We start from the raw sequence: 21,958 nt of genomic DNA, 5'->3' as shown, positions 1-21,958 counted from the left end.
TTGTTTTTGTATTTAGTGTCCATGTGTTCGTATGCTTGCATCTCTCTTGGCAGCGATCAAGGAGCAAGTTTCAATTTGATATTGTTTTTTTATTTTCTCACGATATGAAAACATTTGAAATGCAAACTTTTCTTCTCCAACTTGTTATTAACAAGTTGGCTAGAGAAAAGAAACCCTCTCCCCACTGAGTGGAATATAGGTGGAAGTCGAGAATGCTGTAATGTTTGTGTAAATTTCTATTATCGTAGCAATATTAATGTTTCACAGCCTTTTCTGTCTGTTTCTGCTTTGCTTGGTCAATCTGAAGGGATCTGGAAGAGAATCCTTAATTGTCACTAATGTATTTGTTAATATAAGTGTTTTCCTTTTATTACCCTGCACTCTATATGTTTTATTCATGAAAGTGGTTTTAAATTCAGCCAACACACAAAGCACACTCATAGTGGGAGTTTCAGGGATCTAAATTGTGCTGATTACACCGTTTAAGATTTTGTTGCGACACAAAAACTTTGCTCACAAAAGCTTTAGTTCTCAACAAAAGTATTCTGCCAGATTTTTATATCTCAAGGCCCACTTTCCCTGAAAGCATTATTAAAAGTCAACTGTTCATTGAAAGATTAATGAGTTTCTGACTGCTTGAGAGGCTGACATATTCTCTGTTCATCCAAATACAATATTAAGAGTGTTTCGAGGGGCTGTGAATTTGCTGAATATCAATTCTTAACAAAGCTCGCAGATCATGTGCAGCCATTAAAAAAACCCTTTGAGAAAGGCTGACCTTTTTTGGCTCCACTGTTACAGCAAAAACAAATTGAAGGAAGATTGATTGTGTAACATAAATTTTAGTCTTTTCTACATAAATGACCTAAATGAGTATGACAGTGACATTTTTTCCTTTTTATATATTTAACAGATATTTAGCTTTATATGCGCATGCAAAAATAATTAAAGAATGCAGTTGGAGAAAAATGTTTTTTCTCTTCTTTCCAAAAGCTGGATGAAAATCTTATGTTTCTGATGTCAAATCTACTGTTATTCAAAGCAACGTTTCACTTCCTAAAGCAAGACATGCCAAATAATGTTTCCAATCCAAGCTGTGATGATTAAGCTACCTCTCAGTCATGTCTGAACAAGGGACCTGTGCTTTGAATAGCTGCTTAACAAGTTGACGAAGGGATCGGAACGGCTGAACTGAATCATTCAAACCTGTGTCCCAAAAAAAATCTGTCATTTTGCTTGGCACTGTTAAATATGTTTATCCAAAAGACTGTAAGAGACTGGACTCCAGGTGTCTGATGAGGACTGATGAGTTTCTTGGAAACTAGTTGTATTGGAGAGGGCTCTGCTACAATCCAGCTATTTCAGCCCAAGGTCTACTGAAGGTCTTCCTCTGAAAAAAACGGAATCGTTTGCAAGCACATCCATATTTAATTTTGTGTTTGTCAAGGTCAGACCTTATTCCAAGATCATCTGCAATTACACAATTCTAACATTTTCACTTGAAAGCATCACAATTTTTTTCTTTCTGACTATGTGATGGGTTAGCAGGTGTACTGCTCATTCAGAAAAATGAGAAGGGATGCCTGAATATTCCTTTTAATAAGGTTTTTCAATAATTCAATTCATATAATTTAAAATAATTTACTCCGTGCTCTGTGACAGTCGACTATCTTGACTCGGAGTTTGCTACTGCTAGATTTTTACAACATGGCAGAATATTTATCAGATTTTGACGACGACTTTGAGTATGATGGAGCGACTGAGCTGTGCTGCAGCGGCGAACGCCGATGACGTCATCCCACTAGTCGTGTGTCTAGAAAGCCCCGATAGCCCCCAATAACAACAACACGGCAGCTCTGAACTAACAGTGCAATAGTGTGTGTTCAGTCATTCATTCGTTTTAAAGTATTGGTGAAATAAAGACAGATAATGCCTTATTTAGAGGCTGTATTGTTGATGCCCTGTTCCCTCCCGCAATATGGATATACGCGGATCTCGAGTGATCTAAATAGCGTCCGAAGGTCGCAGACTTTCACCAAACTGTTATTGGTGAGTAGATGAACGTATTTTATGCCAGAAATAAGTTCCAGTTTTAAAAAAAACAAACTTCCCCTTTAATGTAGATAATGTAAGTTTTCTGAAATTAAGCAGTAAGACCAGGCTGTTAAAATTGTAGTGGCTTTTCAAATAATCTTGTTTTATATTTTCGCAGTTAAACACAAGAAGCAGGTCTGTCTGTTTTCTGTCTTATGTATGTGTTAAGCATTATTTTGTTATGTGAAACTGGAAAGACCACCTTTGCTGGTCCTTTCAAATTCTGAAAAAAAACAAAAACTGTATGCTTCCCTTCAAGGTATTTCATCTTTATGAAGGTTTATTCTTGTCAAATGTTGTTAAACATTAAAAGTCCCCCCTCCCCGCTGCTCTCCATTTGTTTCTTCATTTGTCTCGCTGAAAGTATTAAAAGATTACATTTATTTTACATGCAAGTATGAAAACTTAATCAACTAAACCAAGGAAATAGCATCCTGCATTATAATAAAAAAATATAATATCTCTCTTTAGGATCGAGCACCCTATCCGAGTGAGCGCCGCACAGCCACCACCACTCTAACGGTGGATGTACTGGATGGTGATGACTTGGGTCCCATGTTTCTACCATGTACCCTTGTGGGAAACACTCGAGACTGTAGTCCCATCACGTATCGGGCTAACGTGCTTGAGCTGACAGAGCCGGTAAGTATCAAGCGCATACATAATTTACCGCATCATAGTTTTGTGTATGGGGCAGAGGCCTTGTAATTCTAAACCTGACCTCCAATTTTTGCACATTTGTGTTGAACTATTGAGAATTTCAGGACTATGTGCCATGTTCACAATACTGTCAAGCCTCTAGAAAACAAATGCAATTACAGTGGCATTCTGTAACTTTGAGAGTTAGGTGTAAATAATCCAGTTTTCTACTGCTAACTTAGAGCCTGTGTCAGTGTTGATATCTGCTTCAAAATCTCTGTTCTCAAAGTATAGCATTTACATTGACCCTGCAGTTAAAAGAAAAGTGTGAAGCCTGTATTTTCTCATCTTGAAATGTAGTTATGTTGCTGCTCACAAGTTGGATATTTAGAGCAAATGCTTACATTATCCATGCACTCTTGAATTATCTAGGCTTTTTGGTTTGTATGTCAACTCAAGCCAGAACCAATTAGTGTCATATGAAAAACACATTTTAGAGTAACACGTTCTTGCAGTCGCACAGTGTCATGTCTATAGAAGTTATAAATGAAAAAGGATAACACCAGAGGCCAGATGCATGAACTATGCATACTGAACCTTTTCCTGCAATCACACTGGAATTTATAAAACAAAAGTGCGGTGACAATGTATGTCCCTCACACATTCTTGTATATATGCACATGTTTTTATAGCAATGTAACCCTGATATGAGGTGGAAATTGAAAGTGTCAACATAATTAGCCATGAAACAAAACAGACAATTTTTTTTTAATGTTCTCAACATCACATTTCACAGTATACTCTTATTAAGAGTAATTATTATTGCTTTAAATAACTGCAGATGTACGTATGTTGTACGTAATGGCTTTGGAAGACTTCTCAGATGAGGCTTAAAGAGGGAAATGAATATATAGATACCATTATGATTTTCTGACACAAGATTGTGTCTCATAGGCTTCCACAGGGTTGTGCAAGAAAACAGCCAATATACTGTGAACCATCTATAGATGTGTATCTCCCACCCGATCACCTCCACACCAACTGTGTGCAGTACAGGCTATGGCTCATCCATTGCAGATGAAACAGGACTCGTAGGTCAGGAGCTTATATGTGATGTGGAAGCGGGCGAGAGTTTTGGTTTTAATCCGAACATTTTTTTTTTACCTCGTCGTACCAGTCGCTCGCTCCGAACTTACAAACCCGATCCCTTGTTACCTTTTTTAATTCAGCAATTTTTAGATAACATTTGGTTCTGTTTCTGATTGCGGAGCTGGAAAAAAGGAATTTCCTTGTGTCTCAGTTTTATATTGAATAAATCTGAGCAGTGTCTTTAGTGCTGCTTTCATTATAATGCCTATTTTGTTTTTTGATATGCAAATCACAAAATAGAATGTGCATCCATTCAAGGCGGTTGTAGTGGTTGTCTACCAATCAGAGGGTAGGTGGTTCAATTCCCAGCTTCCTATGGCCACCTGTAGAAGTGTCCTTGGGCAGGACATTGAGCCCCATATTTCAACTGACCATCAGTTTGTGAATGTGTGTGACATACTGTAACACTGCTTGTAATACTGTATAGGCTAAGATGTGTTTTATGAGCGTGTTTGAATAGGTTGCTTGTAGTGTAAAAGTGCTTTGAGTGGTTGACTAGACTATAAAATCGCTTAATTATTACAGTCCATTTACCATGGCTAAAATTGGAGTAGAAATCAGGTTCATGCATGTAGAGATTCACATTGATTGGTATTTATAAAACCATACTTCAGATATCTGATGAAAATAATGCACATGCATTTCTGCTTTTGTGCACACATTTTCAGTCATGAATCTACTCTATCTATAGTTTTATGCATTTGGCTCCAGGTGTAAATCATGTCTGTAACCGCTATCTTAAACTGTGCTGCAAAATAATTTTGTGTAGCTCTTTACTTAAGAGGAACAATTCTGGGACCCCAAGAATCAATTTTGGACAAACTGTCACAATGTATCTGTTTTCTAACAGATGGTACTGTAAATATCTTATAACAAGAAGTGTTACTCTAGTCTGCCACACTATGCTATTTATCCATGCTTGCGCAGCTGTGTGTGCAGTATTTTTGTTTTTTTATCGCTGACATTTAGCTGATGCTGTTATCCAGAGTAACGAGCAATATCACTTTGCAAAAGATACAAAGTAGCTGTAGGGGAAATTCTCAACTCCAGCAAGTCAGCAGTGCATTCATCCCTTACCATAAACAGACACACACGTATGATTGTGACAAGCCAGCTGTGCATTCATGCCTCAACACCTCCCATCCACCTACACACACACCCTCAGAACAGTGTCAAGCTAGTAGAGCAGTCGTGCCTAACTCATCATTGTCTACCTCATCTATTTATTTATGGTGAGACAGACGTGTATCTGCATACAGTTGAATGCTAATTTCTCATCTGGATGCAGCAAGGAAACAATTTCAGTGCTTGTAGACCACTCTCCTACTCTTCTCTAACATTAACATGTCATACAACATACACACTAACGGAATTGAATGCATTCTTTCCTCCCAACCAAGACAGATGTGTGATTTTGAGACAGATAAAGTGTACACAAACGTGGACCAGCCTGAAATCGATGGAGGGGGGTGGGGGTGTTGAGGAAGGATAGCGGAGAGGAAGACACATGGCAGGTTTAGGCTGTTGAAATTACTGTGTGGTTTCATAATCTGAGGCAGTGTTGCATTAGGTATGACAGTTGTTTCTGCAGAGGTGCTGCTGATTCAACAGGCTTCATGGATTTCAGTTTTTATGACCGCATATCACTGCAGCAATAAAAAGTTCAAGTTATACAGACAAAACCGGGCTTCCTTGGCCTCTCTTCTCTGGAAACACTCTTTATTTGCTCATAATGCTGTACAGTCTGTGATCTCAGCTGTAAGAATCAGTCTCAAATCAAAGCTAACATTTAGGAAACGATAGACATTTTCCACTTGATGACATTTTGTTCCAGGGACAAAAGGAGGACTCTGTTGCTTAGCATGAAAGCTGATTACATCCTGTGTAGTTTGCTAGTTCCAAATCTTTTGCTTTTTGCCTATAAGCTCTCTGGTATGGCTCATGCAGCATCTAATAGCCTTTATTAAAAACAGGCTATTGCAGAGTTGTTAAAACAACTCTTCTGCTTCAATGCAAAGTCAATTATCTGTAATAAAAAGGTCTTTGAGTAACGTTAGCCGTTTTCTACTTTTTATTTTTCATTTTCAAAATGAAAACGGGTCTGCTGTATATACAATGATTAATTTTGAAATCTGACAAACAGAGTGTCACATTCACACTTTAAGGAAATAATGTTATACACAATTCCCCCTTAATTAAGACTTGTTCCCCATATCAAAACAAACAATTTACATGAAATATATGAAATGATGCTTTTAATATTAAACTACTGTTACTACAAATGTATGTATTCATGAACTCTGTATGTTTTAACCTAATATTTATTAATCTATTATTTATTTATTTATTCTGACTTCGATGGCAGCTGCAGTAACTATGTCTAACCTTGCTGCAAGTAGAGCTGTCCTGGCATCTCTGTTGCAAACTGCTTAGCATGGACTGCCTTTGGTGTGAGGGAGTGGGGATCTCTGCATCAGCTGTATGTTTTAGAATAGAATAGAAATAGAAAAATCCTTCATTCATCCCCCGTGGGAGAAATTCAAATAAGTTTTGCCTGCAAGTGAGACTTAATTCTCGACGTACTCTGGCAATAACACAATTCGTATAGATGTTAGCGGCGGATAACTTTGGTCTCGTAAAGAAAACTACCTGGCAGAGTTTTGAGGATGAACTTTTTTTTCTAGGTCACCTCTGATTTACAGTGTAGACAATCCTCCACTCAAAACTAAACACTTGTGAAGCACAAAAATAACAAAAGTGCAGAAAAACGTTTCTTCTTTTTGTTGCAAATGATCACAATCACTATCTTACTCATTTCTCTCCAAAGTTACCACAGAAGCAGTAATAGTCTTTTGACTCCACAGTTAACTCTACAGTGTTCAACCTGGATTTTACATTTGCTCAGACTTTACATACCGACAGCCAAATTAATTAGATCACAGTATTATTTAGGTCACAAGAACAAATGGAAAGGATATCAACAAGCTGCTTTTCCTGTCGTCGAAGAAAGAGGAATGAGCAGGGAGAGTCAAGCTACTGTAATAGTTTGAGTCCCAATCAGACTGATAAGTTGTGACAACCTCTGAGCCTTAGAGTCAGCGTAACTATAGTATGCTCCCTGTGTCTTTCTCTATCACAGCCACACACTCTCTGATATACACACCAAGTTATGTGAGGAGTCGACTGACAGGCCATGTTCACACATACACTAAGAAAATGTTGCTGCCTCTGCATTTCAGATATTTGTAAAAAAAAAAAACTTACCCAAATCCTGACCAGTAATTGAGTTTTTTAGTATGTCACGCTGGCAGTTAATTAGCTACAAGTTGCATTAATCTGTGTGCACAACGTGCGTCTAGCCACAATCTTTTGTGGAAATCAGTACTTGACACAAGGCCTCACCTGGCCTCCAAAAGTCCTCAGGTTTTTTTTCATATTGATCTTCTGACTTCTCTCAGGATCAGCCACCTACCAGCCAGTACCAGTATATATAGAAGGCAGTTTGCCAAGAGAGGTAGCTCACTTGCTATGGTGACATTCATGCCAGCCGGATACCTGTTGATGTTACTCTTCCTGCTGATTTTGCACTGTTTGCTTGCCTGATTTAGTCTGCGTGTCACTGACGGCAAGCCTTGAAAGCACAGCATGTAAAGAGCCTTTCAGTGTTACCCTCCCAGCTTGCTGTGTCTGAATAGGAATCTAATTTTTCTTCTCTGTGTCCTTGTTTGAGTTAATCTAGAACAGGTTGTCATTGAGTGATGTTGTTTTTATACTGATAACTCCTCAAACATGCTGACCACAGCTGAGGCCAGTTTAACATAGTTGATAAAAAGGACAATATACCTCCGATAATGCCAGGTAGATCTGAAACATTTACTTGATTGATACAATCACTTAAGAGCACTTTTAATATATAAATTAGCTTTGGCAATTAATGGAAATTGAATTATCTTTCAATATTTCCGCCAATATTAATTGATTAAGACCTTAATTCAAGTAAGCCTCGGCAGTGAGTACAGGAAGGCCCTGACACAGCTGAAGGGGACAAGTCGTTTATGCCATAAGCTCTACAGTTTATGTGCCATAACCATAAACTATGCAGCACATTATTATAAAGTAGTGCTGTTACTGCCTTCAGAGCTGCTGATGAAAAATACTTTTAGTTTTTGTGCACAGTATAAAGATCGTCTATGGGACCTCTGTCTCTCTATGAAGTTAGAAGCTCTGTTTAAGCACAGATTACTCAAAACTCAGTGTTTTTCTTCTAGTCTGACAAAGGTTGCGCTGTAAGTGTAGGGACAATGTGGAAAGAACACTCATCTACATTGTTTTTCTTTAGTCGGTCAGCAGTTGCCACAGCTGACGAGCCTCCTCCATATAGGCAGAGCAAGTAGGCTGCACATCTGGATATTTGGAGTGTTCTTGACTCCATGTGTAATTTTAGTTAGAAGAGGGCTTTGGCTGCAACTAAAGCCATTTCATAAAAATACGAGAATACAAGTATCAAGAACCCCTACTAAGAGACTCCCCAGTTAAGCCCCAACAGGATTATTGGGTAGACGCCATATTTGTAGTGAACTGCTGTGTGGGATACTTTGTTGGTGTGGGAAACGTCCACGTCTGAAGCGTAGCTGAGAATACTGAATAATTTGGTCATATTTATCACTCTCACACTGCAATTTGTATTGGGTGTTGACCCAAATGGTTTAAATAACCAGACTTTGTTCGTTCCATGTTTTATGTTCACTGCATCACCTTAATAAGAGGTGTCAAACAAGTTGTTGCAGTCCCCATGTTTCCTGAAGGCAACATGGCAGAGGGATCCCTTTAGCCATCTGTAACTGATGATTCCACCCCTGATCTGAAGCCCCGCCCCTCCCGCTATTACATGGCTAAAACTTAGAAACTGAAAGTGTAAAAAAAAAAAGGATCTGAATCTGAAAATGTAAAATATGAAAGTGAAGAAAAAAAAATCTTAAAATTGTAGAAGTGAAAATTTGAAAGTAATAAGTGAAAAAATTGTGAAATTTAAATTCAAACTGAAATATTTTTTTTGTTTACTTTTACAGCATAACTGATTTAATGAGCCATTCCAAGTTTCACTGTACCGGCCTTGTGCACTGGCTTAATCTTTAGCCCCTTTCACACAGGAATAACCCGCGTTTAATCTGCGAATTTAGCGTGTCCGCTGTTGCGTTCACACTGCCAACCCGGGCTGCCGTGTCAACTCGACTCGCCTTTCGACCTGCGTCGGACCCTAGTCTTTTTGCCGAGCCGAGTTTGGTGTGAACGCAATTGACGCGGGTCGGACGTGGGCGTAGCGTGACGTGAGGAGTTTAAAAGACAGAATGGACAGCTGATTCAGAACAACAGGGACAGGTGAGGACAAGTTTCACTCTGTTTTAGCCTACATCACGTTTGAGACATTTTTGAAGATGGCCAACTGGGGAGGCAAGGAGGTCCGCGAGCTCCTCAGCCTCCGAGCAGAGGACGTTATTTACCGCCACATTTCGGGGACGGTGAAAGATGGACCTCTGCTGGAAGGGCTGGCGAGAAAGATGGGAGAGCGCGCTCTCCCACGCAGCAAGACGCAGGTGACCAACAAATTAAAAGCCATGAGGAAAAAGTTCCATGCGGTTAAATGACCACAACGGCAGGAGTGGCAGAGGGCGACTGGAATGGCGATTGGATGTGCCACGCCATCTGGGGAGGAAGCCACTCTGCCAAACCCCATTGCCATTCAGGGCAGCATGGAGCTCGCACCCGCTCCTCTTCCCACACCACCGTCTCCTGTCCCCAGCGCAGCATCTGACGCATGGCTTGTGCCTACATCATTGTACACGCCCAGCATTTTATGTGTTTCGTGTGACGCTCTGCCACTAGGCAACGCCCTCTGAACTCGGCTTCAGGCGACACGGGTCACCAACACGCCAAGAGTTCACATTGCTCGACGCGGGTCGAAGGTGCAATTTGGACCCGCTAAGGTAGCGGATCTCAGTGTGAAAGGGGCTTATGAGACAAGCATATGCTACTGGCAGGATTTTGGACTTTCAATTTCATGATATATTCTTTCCATTTCAAATATTTGTTTCAAATTAATAAACATTATGACCCTGAAATGGCTCCATACTATGAATGCCAAAATGTAGGATAAGAAAAGTTAAGTAATATACTGAACTACATTGCTTACAAATTACTAAATGATTTATCTTGTTTATTTTGCTACGACAGTTTTCCATTTAATTTTTTCAGTTCAGTATGTAAGACTAACTCCTAATACCTTTCGATTTTATGTCTACCACCTCTTTTCTTTAAGTATTTTTTTGGGCTTTTTATGCCTTTAAATGATAGGACAGTGTGAGAGAGACAGGAAGCAGGGGGCAGAGAGATGGGGAAGACACGCAGCAAAGGGCCGCTTGGTGTGGGAGTCAAACCGGGGCCTGCTGCATCGAGGACTAAGCCTCTGTACATGGGGCGGCTGCTTAACCCACTACGCCACCGACCGCCCTGTCTACCACCTCTTTTCATGTAGCAGTATCTTATATGGGTGGTTGACATTTATTTGCATCCCCCTGCCAGTGGGGGTTCTCTCTCGGTACTTTGTCTTTCTCCCACCATCCTAAAACATGTATTATAGGTTACTTGGGGATTCTAAATTGATCCTAGGAGGGAGTGTGAGTGTTTCTGGTTGTTTGTCTCATTTGTCTCTGTGGTGGCCCTGTTATGGACTGGCATCTTGTCCAGCGTGTACCCCTGCTTCTCACTGTGTGGCAGCGTCAATAGGCTCCAGCATCCCTCCAACCTGATTTGGGTAAAGTGGGAGAACTTGAAAACTCCACACAGAAAGGCTCCAGCTGAGATTCTACCAGGGAACCTTGCTGCTGTGAGGCGACAGTGCTAAACACCGCACTGGGTACCAATATTCACATGAAATATGTTGTGCAGTAAGATGTAAACATGAATGGATATTAAATTATCTGCCTAACAAAGTCAAGGATTTAAAGCATGAGGCGTGTTTTCCACTAATAGATCTGACTTGATTTTGACCAATACTGCTGAAAATCAAGTCAGGTGACTGCAGCCCACGGTTTTGATTGGTTGGCTGTAAATGGATGGATGGATGGATGGATGGATTGCCCGATAAGTTATTGAAGTGTACATTTAATATTTGTATAACTTTGATCGGCTTGAACCTGCCAACAAACAAACTTGTTTTGAAAAAAAAAAATTTCAGGATTTTTGTAAAAAATAGGCACTTTGCAGATGGGGATTCATGAATTTTAAAACTGAAGCAGATCGTACTAATTCACCTCTTTACTTTCATAAAACAGAAAATCAGAGACATTTAGTCTTTTAAAGGAATTAATTGGCAGGTTTTCCCAGATTATTCCTTTCTTCTGTGCTGCATTTAAACATCACTCTGCTCCCCATTTACCCTCAACTATTGGCAGATTAATCTCCTTTGTATTTTTTTGCATCCCCCTACCCTTTTTTTTTATTTTACTTCATTTCTTCCTAATACGTTTATCTCTACCCTTCTCACTGACTGTAAATGCAAAGATAGCTCAGTGATTGCTGGTAAATTTTAAGTACTGCATGACATCTACACAGCTTAAATAATATATCATACAATGTACAGGAGGTTACGATGGTATATAGTACATATGTGTCTGGGGGCTATGGCCATGCTCTCATAGACATTAAGAAATAAATGCATGTTGTTGGTGTATGATAGACATTCTATATTTCTGTCAGCAGGATAGATCTTACATATTTTACCATTATACGGACACACACGTCACACTTGGAAGTCTCTCCTGTGTGTGTATGCATATGTGTGTGCAGTAAATATGCATACAAATATTAGCATATTATGCTAAATAGAAAGAATACAAATGGATCCTCTTTTTTTTATGAGCAGTAATTTTTTATTTCATTATTTTTTTTTTACTTACTATAATAATAACTTTTTTCAGTGGAGTTTTTGCTGCTCTTATGCTGCCTGTGTAAAGCAGATACTATTTATATTCTGGATGTGTTCCCTATATGTGTGTATTTTTTGCTGTTGTCAACGGTGGATTTCACTATATTGCTATTTAATTCTCACTTGCTTTAATAGGGTCCTCTGAGCTTGTTGGGGACCAAAGCTTTTACATATACAAGCGAGTTTGAGTTTGATGCGCCATCAAAAAATGGTTTCAAATGTTACATAATCCTCCTCATTTAAGCTGCTACTTTTTTTTTTAAACATATCTTTATTGCTTTTTGACATTTTATACACGAAAAGCTTTGTACAGAAGCATGAAAGCGCCTTATAATACACAGGATGCGGTGAACAAGCAAACAAACAACCGTACAACAGCAAAAATCCACACAGTGAAAGGAAAGAGTTAAAAAAAACAAAAACAAAAAAACAACCAAACAAACAAAAAAGCAAAACCTGAAAAATCTATTCAAAACAGATCAATATTAAGTACAGACAAGGACCAAAACAAAAAGAAACCATACAATGACATAAAGAGCTCAGATTTGTTCTTCAGTTAAAGGGATAAACAGATATCCAGGTATTGCAGTGTTACTATGATGTTTAGTTCCATAACTCAAGTGTGGCTCCCTCGGGGAATGTCAGACCAGATAAGTCCATAAAGTCCCTTCTGTAGAGTCTGTGCACTCTCCATACCAATATAATAAAAAAATGGATTCCAAGTTTTATAAAATAACAAAGGTTTGTCCTTAAAGGGATAGTTCGGGATATTTGACATGAATCTGTATGGCATCACCATAACCAGTGTCGTGCATTCAAACTGACTTACCCCCGACAGTGTCCTGTGAGCCGAGTTCTTGTCCAGTGTTGGTCAAGGCGAAAGTAGTCCGGCTTGTTTGCTGGGGTCAAGAAATTAGCGCGTTTTTCTTCCCAAAACAGTATGTGTGCTAAAGAGTGATTTATTTCATCACAAAAACCGAAGCCGGCAAAAGTCACTCCTCGTTATCACTTGGGCCCTATACTGTCTCTCATTGTGTATCAGTGCGCACGTCATTCTGACCGCGAGCTGTGCGCACGAGTTCACTTTGTTTACTGCTCGGGAAGATGTCTGACAACGAGAGCGACGAGGAACATATTGACTTCCGTTCAGAGCCAAGGGGGTATCTTTATGAACCCGTTTATACTGAGGAGGAAGTTCGCCAAATGGACTTAGATCGGGCAGAAAGAGAGAGGGTGGACAGAGAAGTGATGGAAACAGAAGCTGGAGCCACTGCTGGAGCTGCGATACCCAGGGTGGCCGACAAATCCTGGTGCACTTGTTTGAAGTGCGAAGTAATGCAGACAGAGGTGGAATGTTACTGCTGCCACGAGTGGGATTTAGTTATGCCCCAGATACAAAACCTTTCCATAGATGAGGATGTCGGCGGCCGCGGGACAGCTGCTGCCTGCATCACAAATAACGGTGACTTCCCTGCACTCCTGAATGCAGGCGTCTTGAGAACTTTTTTCCATGTTCCCAAGATCAACTGGAAGAGGCGTCCCAGACCAGCTGGACCCGATGGCCAGTTGTCTGCAGAGTAAGTGTTGAGCACTGCCAAAGAACAGAAAGACTCGTGCGCACAGCTCGCGGTCAGAATGACGTGCGCACTGATACACAATGAGAGACAGTAGGGCCCAAGTGATAACGAGGAGTGACTTTTGCCGGCTTCGGTTTTTGTGATGAAATAAATCACTCTTTAGCACACGTACTGTTTTGGGAAGAAAAACGCGCTAATTTCTTGACCCCAGCAAACAAGCCGGACTACTTTCGCCTTGACCAACACTGGACAAAAACTCGGCTCACAGGACACTGTCGGGGGTAAGTCAGTTTGAATGCACGACACTGGTTATGGTGATGCCATACAGATCCATGTCAAATATCCCGAACTATCCCTTTAAGCCAGTAGGTCATTGCTTCCAAGGGGGTAAGTTCCCTTAAACTCTGCAACCACTGTGAAAGCTTAGAAGGTTTGTCAGAGATCCAGTGAAGTAGGATACAACATCTAGCACCAAACAGAAGAACATCGAGCAGTCTCAGCATACAAGAATTTAGCAAGAATACAAGACAGTGGGGTTAGGTCCAGGTCTTTACCAAATATGTCAGAAATTTCTTTACAGACCTTTCTACAGAAATCTTTAATAAAGGGGCAGTCAAAAATGCAATGATAGTATGATCCCTCTGAGATCTTGCATTTATTACAGTATTTGGAAAGTGTGGGGTTAAATTTGTTCCTTAGTACTGGTGTAATCTGGAGTCTGTGGGTAATTTTGAATTGAAATTCCTTAATTTTGTTAGTGTACAAACAACCAAGAGAGCTCAACCACACATCACCCCACTGACCATCTGAGATTGATACCCCAAGATCAGCCTCCCAGAGCAATTTAAGATGACCCATGTCCTCAGCTAGGGGCAACAGAGCACCATATAACCTGGTTATCAGTTTTCGGGGTTCGGGATCTTGTAGTACCTCTTCTATAGGAGAGTGAGAGAACCCACCAGAATATAACCTTGTTTTTGAAGAAATAAAACTACGGACCTGCAAATACCTAAATAAGTGTCTGGAGGGAAGGTCATATTGTTCGATTAGCTGGTTAAAGGATTTGACTGTACCATCAGCTACTAAGTCTCCAATAGTACAAATGCCCTTTTCAGACCATAAAAGAAATGCATTGTCTACAAGGCCAGGAGGAAACTCTGGGTTAAAATGAATGGGGGTGGAAAGAGAGAGACCATCCTCCTGAGTCCCCATCTTATTTAACATTCTCCAAACTTTAAATGTATTTTGGAGGAGGAAGTTTCCCCTTACTTTGTTTGACACCCATTGTTTAGAAACATACATAATATTACGAAGAGGAATTGGATCCAGAGAGGCAGCTTCAATCCCAAGCCAAATGGATCGGGGATCGTTTCTAAACCATTCCCAGAGATAGCGACCGAGACAAGCCAACTGATAATATTTAATATTCGGCAAGGATAACCCACCCTCTCCTAAGCGAAGTTGCAGTTTTTGTAATTTCAGTCTGGCCCGTTTGTTCCTCCACAAAAAGGAAGATAACGAGATATTCAGGATGGAGAGTGACTTTCTCGTCAAAAGAACTGGGACCATTTGGAACACGTATAGCAGACGAGGAATTATGTTCATCTTAAAAAGGTTTGCTCTACCTATAAGAGATAATGGGAGACTGGTCCAACGTGCCAGATCTTCTTTGATTTTATGGATTAAAGGTACAAAATTGGCTTTATAAAGACCGGAGAGGGAGGGAGTGATATGTATACCAAGATAAGTGAACCCAGAAGGTTACCATCGAAGGGACTGCACTGGAGGAGGACCAGGGAGTATGGAGGGTTAGGGGGATAGCCTCTGATTTTGAATAATTAGTCTTGTAGCCTGAGAACTGGCTGAAGATTCCAATGATTTCAACAATTCTGACAATAGAAATCTCAGGTTTACTTAGGAAGAGCAGCACGTCATCTGCATAAAGGGAGATGATGTGTTTCCGGGGACCTATATTAATGCCAGTCACCTGAGGATTGATCCTCATCGCCTCCGCCAAGGGCTCAATGCCGAGCGTGAACAGAAGAGGAGAGATAGGGCAGCCTTGGCGAGTGCCACGTGCAACTGAGAATGAGAGAGACTTACAACCATTTGAAATGACAGAAGCACGAGGGGAGTCATATAAGAGAGAAATCCATTTAATGAAACTATCTCCCAAGTTAAATTTAGAGAGGACCCTCAGGAAATATGACCATTCGACTCTGTCGAAAGCCTTCTCGGCATCGAGAGAGACTACAACAGCTTGGGCTTTCAAGTTTGTGCCAAACTGAATAACATTCAGCAGTCTCCTAATATTATTGCAGGAATTACGTCCTTGAATAAAACCAGTTTGGTCCATTGAAATAAGGTCTGGGAGGACATGCTCTAATCTTCTAGCTAAGATTTTTGCAATAAGTTTCCTATCTACATCAAGCAAAGCGATTGGTCTGTATGAGGAGCAATCCTCCGGTGGTCTGCCCTTCTTCAGAATCAGCGAAATGTTGGTATCCATCATAGTATTTGGGAGGTGGCCAGAGTTAAATGAGTGGGATAACATTTTAAGCAGAGGATCAATGAGCAGGCTCTGAAAAGTTTTAAAAAACTCAGGAGTCAGGCCATCGGGGCCCGGGGCCTTGTTATTTTGTAGTTCATTACTACTTTTAGTAGCAGCTGTTTTTTGTGTTCCCTTTTATTTTTTTTATAACTTTTGCAGTGACCTTACTACATATGCACCTTTCTGTTAAACGCTGAACAAGTTGTGCCCTGTTTTACCAAGACGTTTCCTGTAGGAGCTGGTTCTTCCAAGAACTAACATACACTTTGTAACTCTATTGCTCTAATTTGTTTTGTCTCCAGAATAAGGTGAATCCCCTCAATGTGACTCCGCCAATTCAAGCTGTGGACCAAGACAGAAACCTACAACCTCCGTCTGATAGACCAGGGATCTTGTACTCCATCCTCATTGGTAGGTTGAGCATTTTGGAACTTAGGTTTGTTGCTATTGGTTTAGCTAAAGGCATAATATACTTTGGGACGTTACTAATTTGTCTACTGGCACAAATTTCATGTCTGATCATTTTTCTTAAAAGCCAAGTGAAGTCCTATACGACTGAAAATATAATTTATTCATACTAAAATGTTTGAAGCAAAAAAACAGTACAGTATAAATTTCTCCCTTTTTCAGTGAATATTAAATTACTCAACAAAACAGATAAACTTTTTCACCAATTTTGTACTCATCAGTTGAGTGAAGTCTGTGCAGAGTGGCGCAAGCATATTTGTTCTCAAAAGACGCAAATCTTATTAGAACTCCCAGGGCTCCGTAGCACAGACACTAACTGTTCGGAAAAGATCTATGGCTCTGGATGATGAAGCCACTTAAATCTTTAGGTGCAATATTAACTAAATTGTGAAGCAATTAATGGGTCTACTTTCAAAGGATAAAATGTAAGAAAATTACAGATATACAGTATGATAGTTGTCAATTAATGCTTCAAAAGCCCTTCAAGTTTAAAGTGATTCATTTGAGAAATGGTGCTCTATTCTGCTCTGACTGATACTGTTAAATGCAAGGTCACAAAACACTTTGACTTTAACTCATAAGGATGTGCAAAGTCCATATAGCCGCTTAAATTACTTAACATAGATGTGATTTAAATTCCCAGACTGCTCTTGTGATGCACATTTCTGTTTGAATAAGGCATTAAAGGGAGTGTGTATTAAAGGAAAAAAAAAATCTGTTTCAACATTGAAACTTAACCAACATATGATTTTAAAATAGTACAGTTGATTGTCAGTTACAGAAGATTTAATGCCACATACGGTAGTTCCCCTTTAGACTTTTGAAAAGACATTGGAAAGCGAACGAACAATTGAGTTACAATGTTTTTGTCTCAACATCTTTTGACCTTTTCTGCATGTCATGGCCCTTAATCCTCCCTAGATTACTATTACCATAAATACCAAAGAAAAGAATAAACATAAAACCAACTTATCTTGTAACACTGTAGAGAATAAATTCACTCTGGCACAGATTTTGTGGTAAAAGGACAAAACACAACAACAATAGAAATAGAAACTTAGAAACACAGTCGGCCACTAACAGACATGCTGTATTCCAGATCCCAACTTGTTACTCACTGATGCTTCTTGTCAAAAAGTTACTATTCGTAATTGATAACGTCCACATTTGGAGGTTTAAATGTTGCGGGAGTCACAAGATTTCCAGCTGTGAGACTTTGAGTTCAAGATGAGTTTAAGACCCATAACTACACTTTATAATTACATTTTGTTTTACAATATTTGTTTTCAGTCACATTGTCACTTGTTTAGGTTCAGGAAAACAATAAAATGCACTCTTTTATGTTTTGTCGATGCTTAACTGCACACTTTTTCTTTATATCAAATCTTTGACTACAGTCTCATGGCATCTGTTTCAGACTTTAACATAATTCTTTTAAAGTCTTGCTAACCTGGATTTTAAGAAATTACTATAAAGGTTATGGTGAAACCTAATGCCAAGGGGTCCTGTCCAAATGTCTGTACATGACAGGCTGGGAGTAACAACGAGCTGCTCAAACATACTGGTAATCATGTTGTCTTGGAAAGCAGCATCCCTCAGAGAAACCTGTCAAATCAGTCCTAGCTATAAAGGAGGAACACAAATACATAGAAATGCACACTTGAGACATGTAATTGTGCACATGCGCCTTTTTGCTGCTTCCCTCACCAGAACTTGATTTCCCTGCTGAACAATGCAGTATTTCGAAGTACCATATGTGAATGTGTTACGTGTGTGTACAAAGCTGAGATTAAATAACTGACAGCGATAGCCTTGCCTTTCCCCCTTCACTTTCTTAATCTTTAATATTCTGTCACGACACACACCAATCATATATTGATTCTTAACAAATTACTAATGTTTACCCCTCTCCCTCTCACACACAGATTTAGTTTTTGCTCTCCTTTTATTGTCCCTTTGTTTGGTCTCTCTCAGGCAAACCAGAGTCCTATGCAGAATATTTCAGCTTAAACAGAACCACAGCAGAGCTCCTGCTACTAAAGGCCATCGACAGAGAACTCTACCGAAGATTTGATCTGGTTGTTAAGGTGAGAAAAAAAACTACTGCTGTCGACTGTAGTTTGTCTACCAACCCTCAATTGTCCACCAGGCTGGTGAGTAGGACTTTGGCTTGAATAAAGAAAAAAAATGTCCTGCTCGATTTATCAACTTAAAAGTAGTCTGACCCGATCATTTCAAAGGGCAGTAAAAGCATCAGAACCATACTTTTTTGTGTAGCTTTCTGTGTAGGGCCAGTGATGAAATAATGCTAGTAAACACATCAGTTTCCACTCTGCTGAAAATGAAAATGTAGGAGATTTTTGGCGAAGTTCAATGTGTGTTAGAATCTTTGTGTAAAAATGTAACATCCTTAAAACATTTCTAGGATGGTAAAGCTGTTGCATAAAGCAAATGAACTATAAGAGAAGAATTACACTGACTGCCAAAAATAATTTGCAGACAGAAAATGATACACAACTTTTTCCCAAATTTTCAGACCGCTTAATTTGCACACTTGATTATCTTCACAATATGATTTCAAATGGATGAAACTGACATTTGTCCCATTCAGATTGAGTAATCCATGATAACAAATTTTTGTGGAAATCAAAAATCAAATTTCAAATTTTCCACAAATTGAGACTATTTGCTAGCCTAGAAATCTAGACGCCCCTAGCGGCCGCAAATGGAATTTGCTCTTTTTGCTGTACGGGTCTGGCTTGCTAGGCTATGTTATGTAGTCCAAGGAACTTCGTGGAACTCCACAGTAAAACTGGTGAAACATGGTGCAAGGTAAGTGTATAGAACCCTTTTTTTTTTTTTTTTTTTTCTGTACCAGTGGCCTCAATAATTATGGAAAAAAAAAAATCTGAAACCATCATAAATTTCCATGGAGTTGATCATCCGGCCAAGCTGAGTAAATTAACAAGCTGGTCAGAGAGATGACTAAAACCCAAAGTCACATTCACAGAGCTTCAGAAGTAGTGATGCGCGGGTCACCCATTGACCCGCGCGCGGGTGGGTTGGGTAGCAGTTTTTTCTAAGTATTGCGGGTGCGGACGAGGCGGGTCAAAATAGTCAAAACCCGCAACCCGGAAGTTTGGAAATATAGGTGAAATCGCAATTTTGAGTTACAGAAGTTCCTAATAGCTTCTCTGCTGCTAAAGCTGCGTCGACGTCACTTCCTTGATCTGGGAGCTTCAATGTAAGATGAGGGTTGATCTACTACTGTAGACAACAAAGTATATGCTATATTCTACATGAATTTTTATGTTGTAGAGTTGTGAATTTATTTTATCAATTGAGAAATTGAGCAGCCTTGCTTTGTTGTCTACAGTAGTAGATCAACCCTCATCTTACATTGAAGCTCCAAGATCAAGGAAGTGACGTCGACGCAGCTTTAGCAGCAGAGAAGCTATTAGGCTTGTGTTGATAATAATAAACTCCTGGACTATGTACAAACTTCCAAATGCATCGTTTTGTGAGTACAGACCATATTTGTACTACTGTAGAAGTTTGGTGTCATGGCATGTGATTTTAGTGTGGTAATTTTGGAGATACTGCCAGGGTCCGTTAGCGCTTGTACTAAGCTATTCGGGATAACTCGGTAACTCGACTGATGTTCGGCCAAGATCGGAAAAACTTCGGGTGGGCTACTTGGCTGGATGTCACGGTTCAAATGACCCTAGGGTGAATCTACTCCGAACCATCACTTTAATGTCATCTTTCCTAAAAGGCAGGGTACGACTCCAAGCGAAGTCTAAATAAGTGGATGATTTTGTAGAATTCTGCTGCGCGGATTTACGCCCATTTGACATTGTCTCTGGGAAGGGCTTTATGCAGGTGGCACAGGAGCTTGTAAATATAGGCGCACGGTTTGGACAGGTGCACATTGAGTAGGCTACTTGTTAGTGGCTGCTCCACTTTTGTTTTAGAGAAAACTGTGCTGCGCTGAGTCGTTCATAACAGTTCTTCAATAAAGAATGGCGTAAAATTGAATTTTGCTGTCTTTGTTGTTGTTTGATGTAGCCTACCGTCGAAGTTTCACAATAATGCGAGTCTAGCGCAAATCCTTCTCGTTTAGGTCCATGTTAAATTAACCCTCTCTACAGGCCCTGGCTTTTTTTTTTTTTTTTTTTTTTTTTTGCGGGTCATATTTTATGGGTCGGGCGGGCCGCTTTAGAATTTTCCACGGTTCGGGCGGGGCGGTTTGGAAATTCTCGCGGGTCGGGTTGGGGCGGGTGTTAAAAAAAACCTCACCCGCGCAACACTATTCAGAAGTCTTCTGCATAGATCACAGAGCCTGTTGGAAAGGGAAAACATCTCAGCAGCACCCCCATCAGTCAGGACTTAACTAAATGGAAGGCACCTGTCAGTCCTCTTAGGGTTTGTTAGTTGTTTAAAAGACTGTGGGAACATGTGGAAAATTAATCTCTGATCAAAGGATTCAAAATAAGAACTGTCTTGGCAGACCTCGAAGCTCTCAGTCTGAGCATCAGGCCCTGCACATGGGCTTTTATATTTTAGCCTACCATAAATCCAGCTATGGCTTCCCAATAAGACTCCAAGGTATATTTGCTTCTGAGGAGGCTTTCACAATAAACTGAATTAAAGTTCTTGATATTTTTGTAAATGAGAAGTTTGTTACTGAATTTAGCTATTGAGTGTTACTTGGTGTAGAGTGCTGACAAGAAAGCAGCTTCATTAATTTCTGATTAGATTTACAACATATAAATTGTACACAAACTAAATGGCTCAAAATTTATTTCAGAAGTGAATCCTACACATTGTTTGCCCCTACTTGCTAATTATGACGCATGTGTGTAGTATGGCATACAAATATTTAGCTTCTCTAAGGTTAGGGTTAGGCTAGTGAGCCTCAGGCTGGATTCACACAGAGGTGTTTCAGGTGTCAACAGTCTCACTTCTCATCTTCCGTTGCCAAATTTAATTTTTGGTCCGTTGCTTTGCTTTTCTAGCATAGCTTCAGATCGAAAGTTGAGCTCACTTCAACTTTTTCAAGCTGCAGTGAAGGCGCCAACCAAGGACAGAGCATTTACAAACAATGTTAATGTAAAAAGTAATGCTTCATAATAATTTTAAGAAGTAAAATGATTGCAGTTCTTTATATTGACAGCCACATTAATGTACAATGCAGTATTTTGTTGACCGATCCACCCAACGACAGCTAAACATACTTTTTCAGCTCATTTTCTTCTTTCTTCTATCATAATTACAACAGACACAAAGGAGCACTGAGATGATCAAACATAATTATGGTCTTAATTGGCTGCTCTTACCAGTGACCTGTGGCTCATTTTATTCAAAGAGGAGAGGAGTCTCTTGTAGTTATAGTTCTATTTCATCCTTACTGACCGCCAGAGGCGGTGCTTTCAAGCACTGAATGATACATCTCGCGCATGCGCAGGTCGAGTGTTTATACCAACAACATCACTC

At 39.9% G+C, this 21,958-nt stretch overlaps 1 protein-coding gene across 2 annotated transcripts in view; it reads left to right on the top strand.

The window, feature by feature from the left end:
- LOC142373511 (protocadherin-15-like) overlaps positions 1 to 21,958 on the top strand; it is a 219,316-nt gene that overhangs the window by 79,751 nt on the left and 117,607 nt on the right. For both annotated transcript variants that reach the window (XM_075456801.1, XM_075456800.1), the window contains 3 exons: positions 2,566 to 2,736; positions 16,297 to 16,405; positions 18,437 to 18,549. In XM_075456801.1, coding sequence (XP_075312916.1) covers positions 2,566 to 2,736; positions 16,297 to 16,405; positions 18,437 to 18,549 — 393 coding nt within the window. The remainder of the gene's footprint in view (positions 1 to 2,565; positions 2,737 to 16,296; positions 16,406 to 18,436; positions 18,550 to 21,958) is intronic.

Source organism: Odontesthes bonariensis, chromosome 23, assembly GCF_027942865.1.
Source record: "Odontesthes bonariensis isolate fOdoBon6 chromosome 23, fOdoBon6.hap1, whole genome shotgun sequence".
NCBI classification, from domain to species: domain Eukaryota; kingdom Metazoa; phylum Chordata; class Actinopteri; order Atheriniformes; family Atherinopsidae; genus Odontesthes; species Odontesthes bonariensis.
The sequence above is the reverse complement of the archived record's forward strand: the minus strand, read 5'-3'. Positions and strand labels throughout refer to the sequence as shown.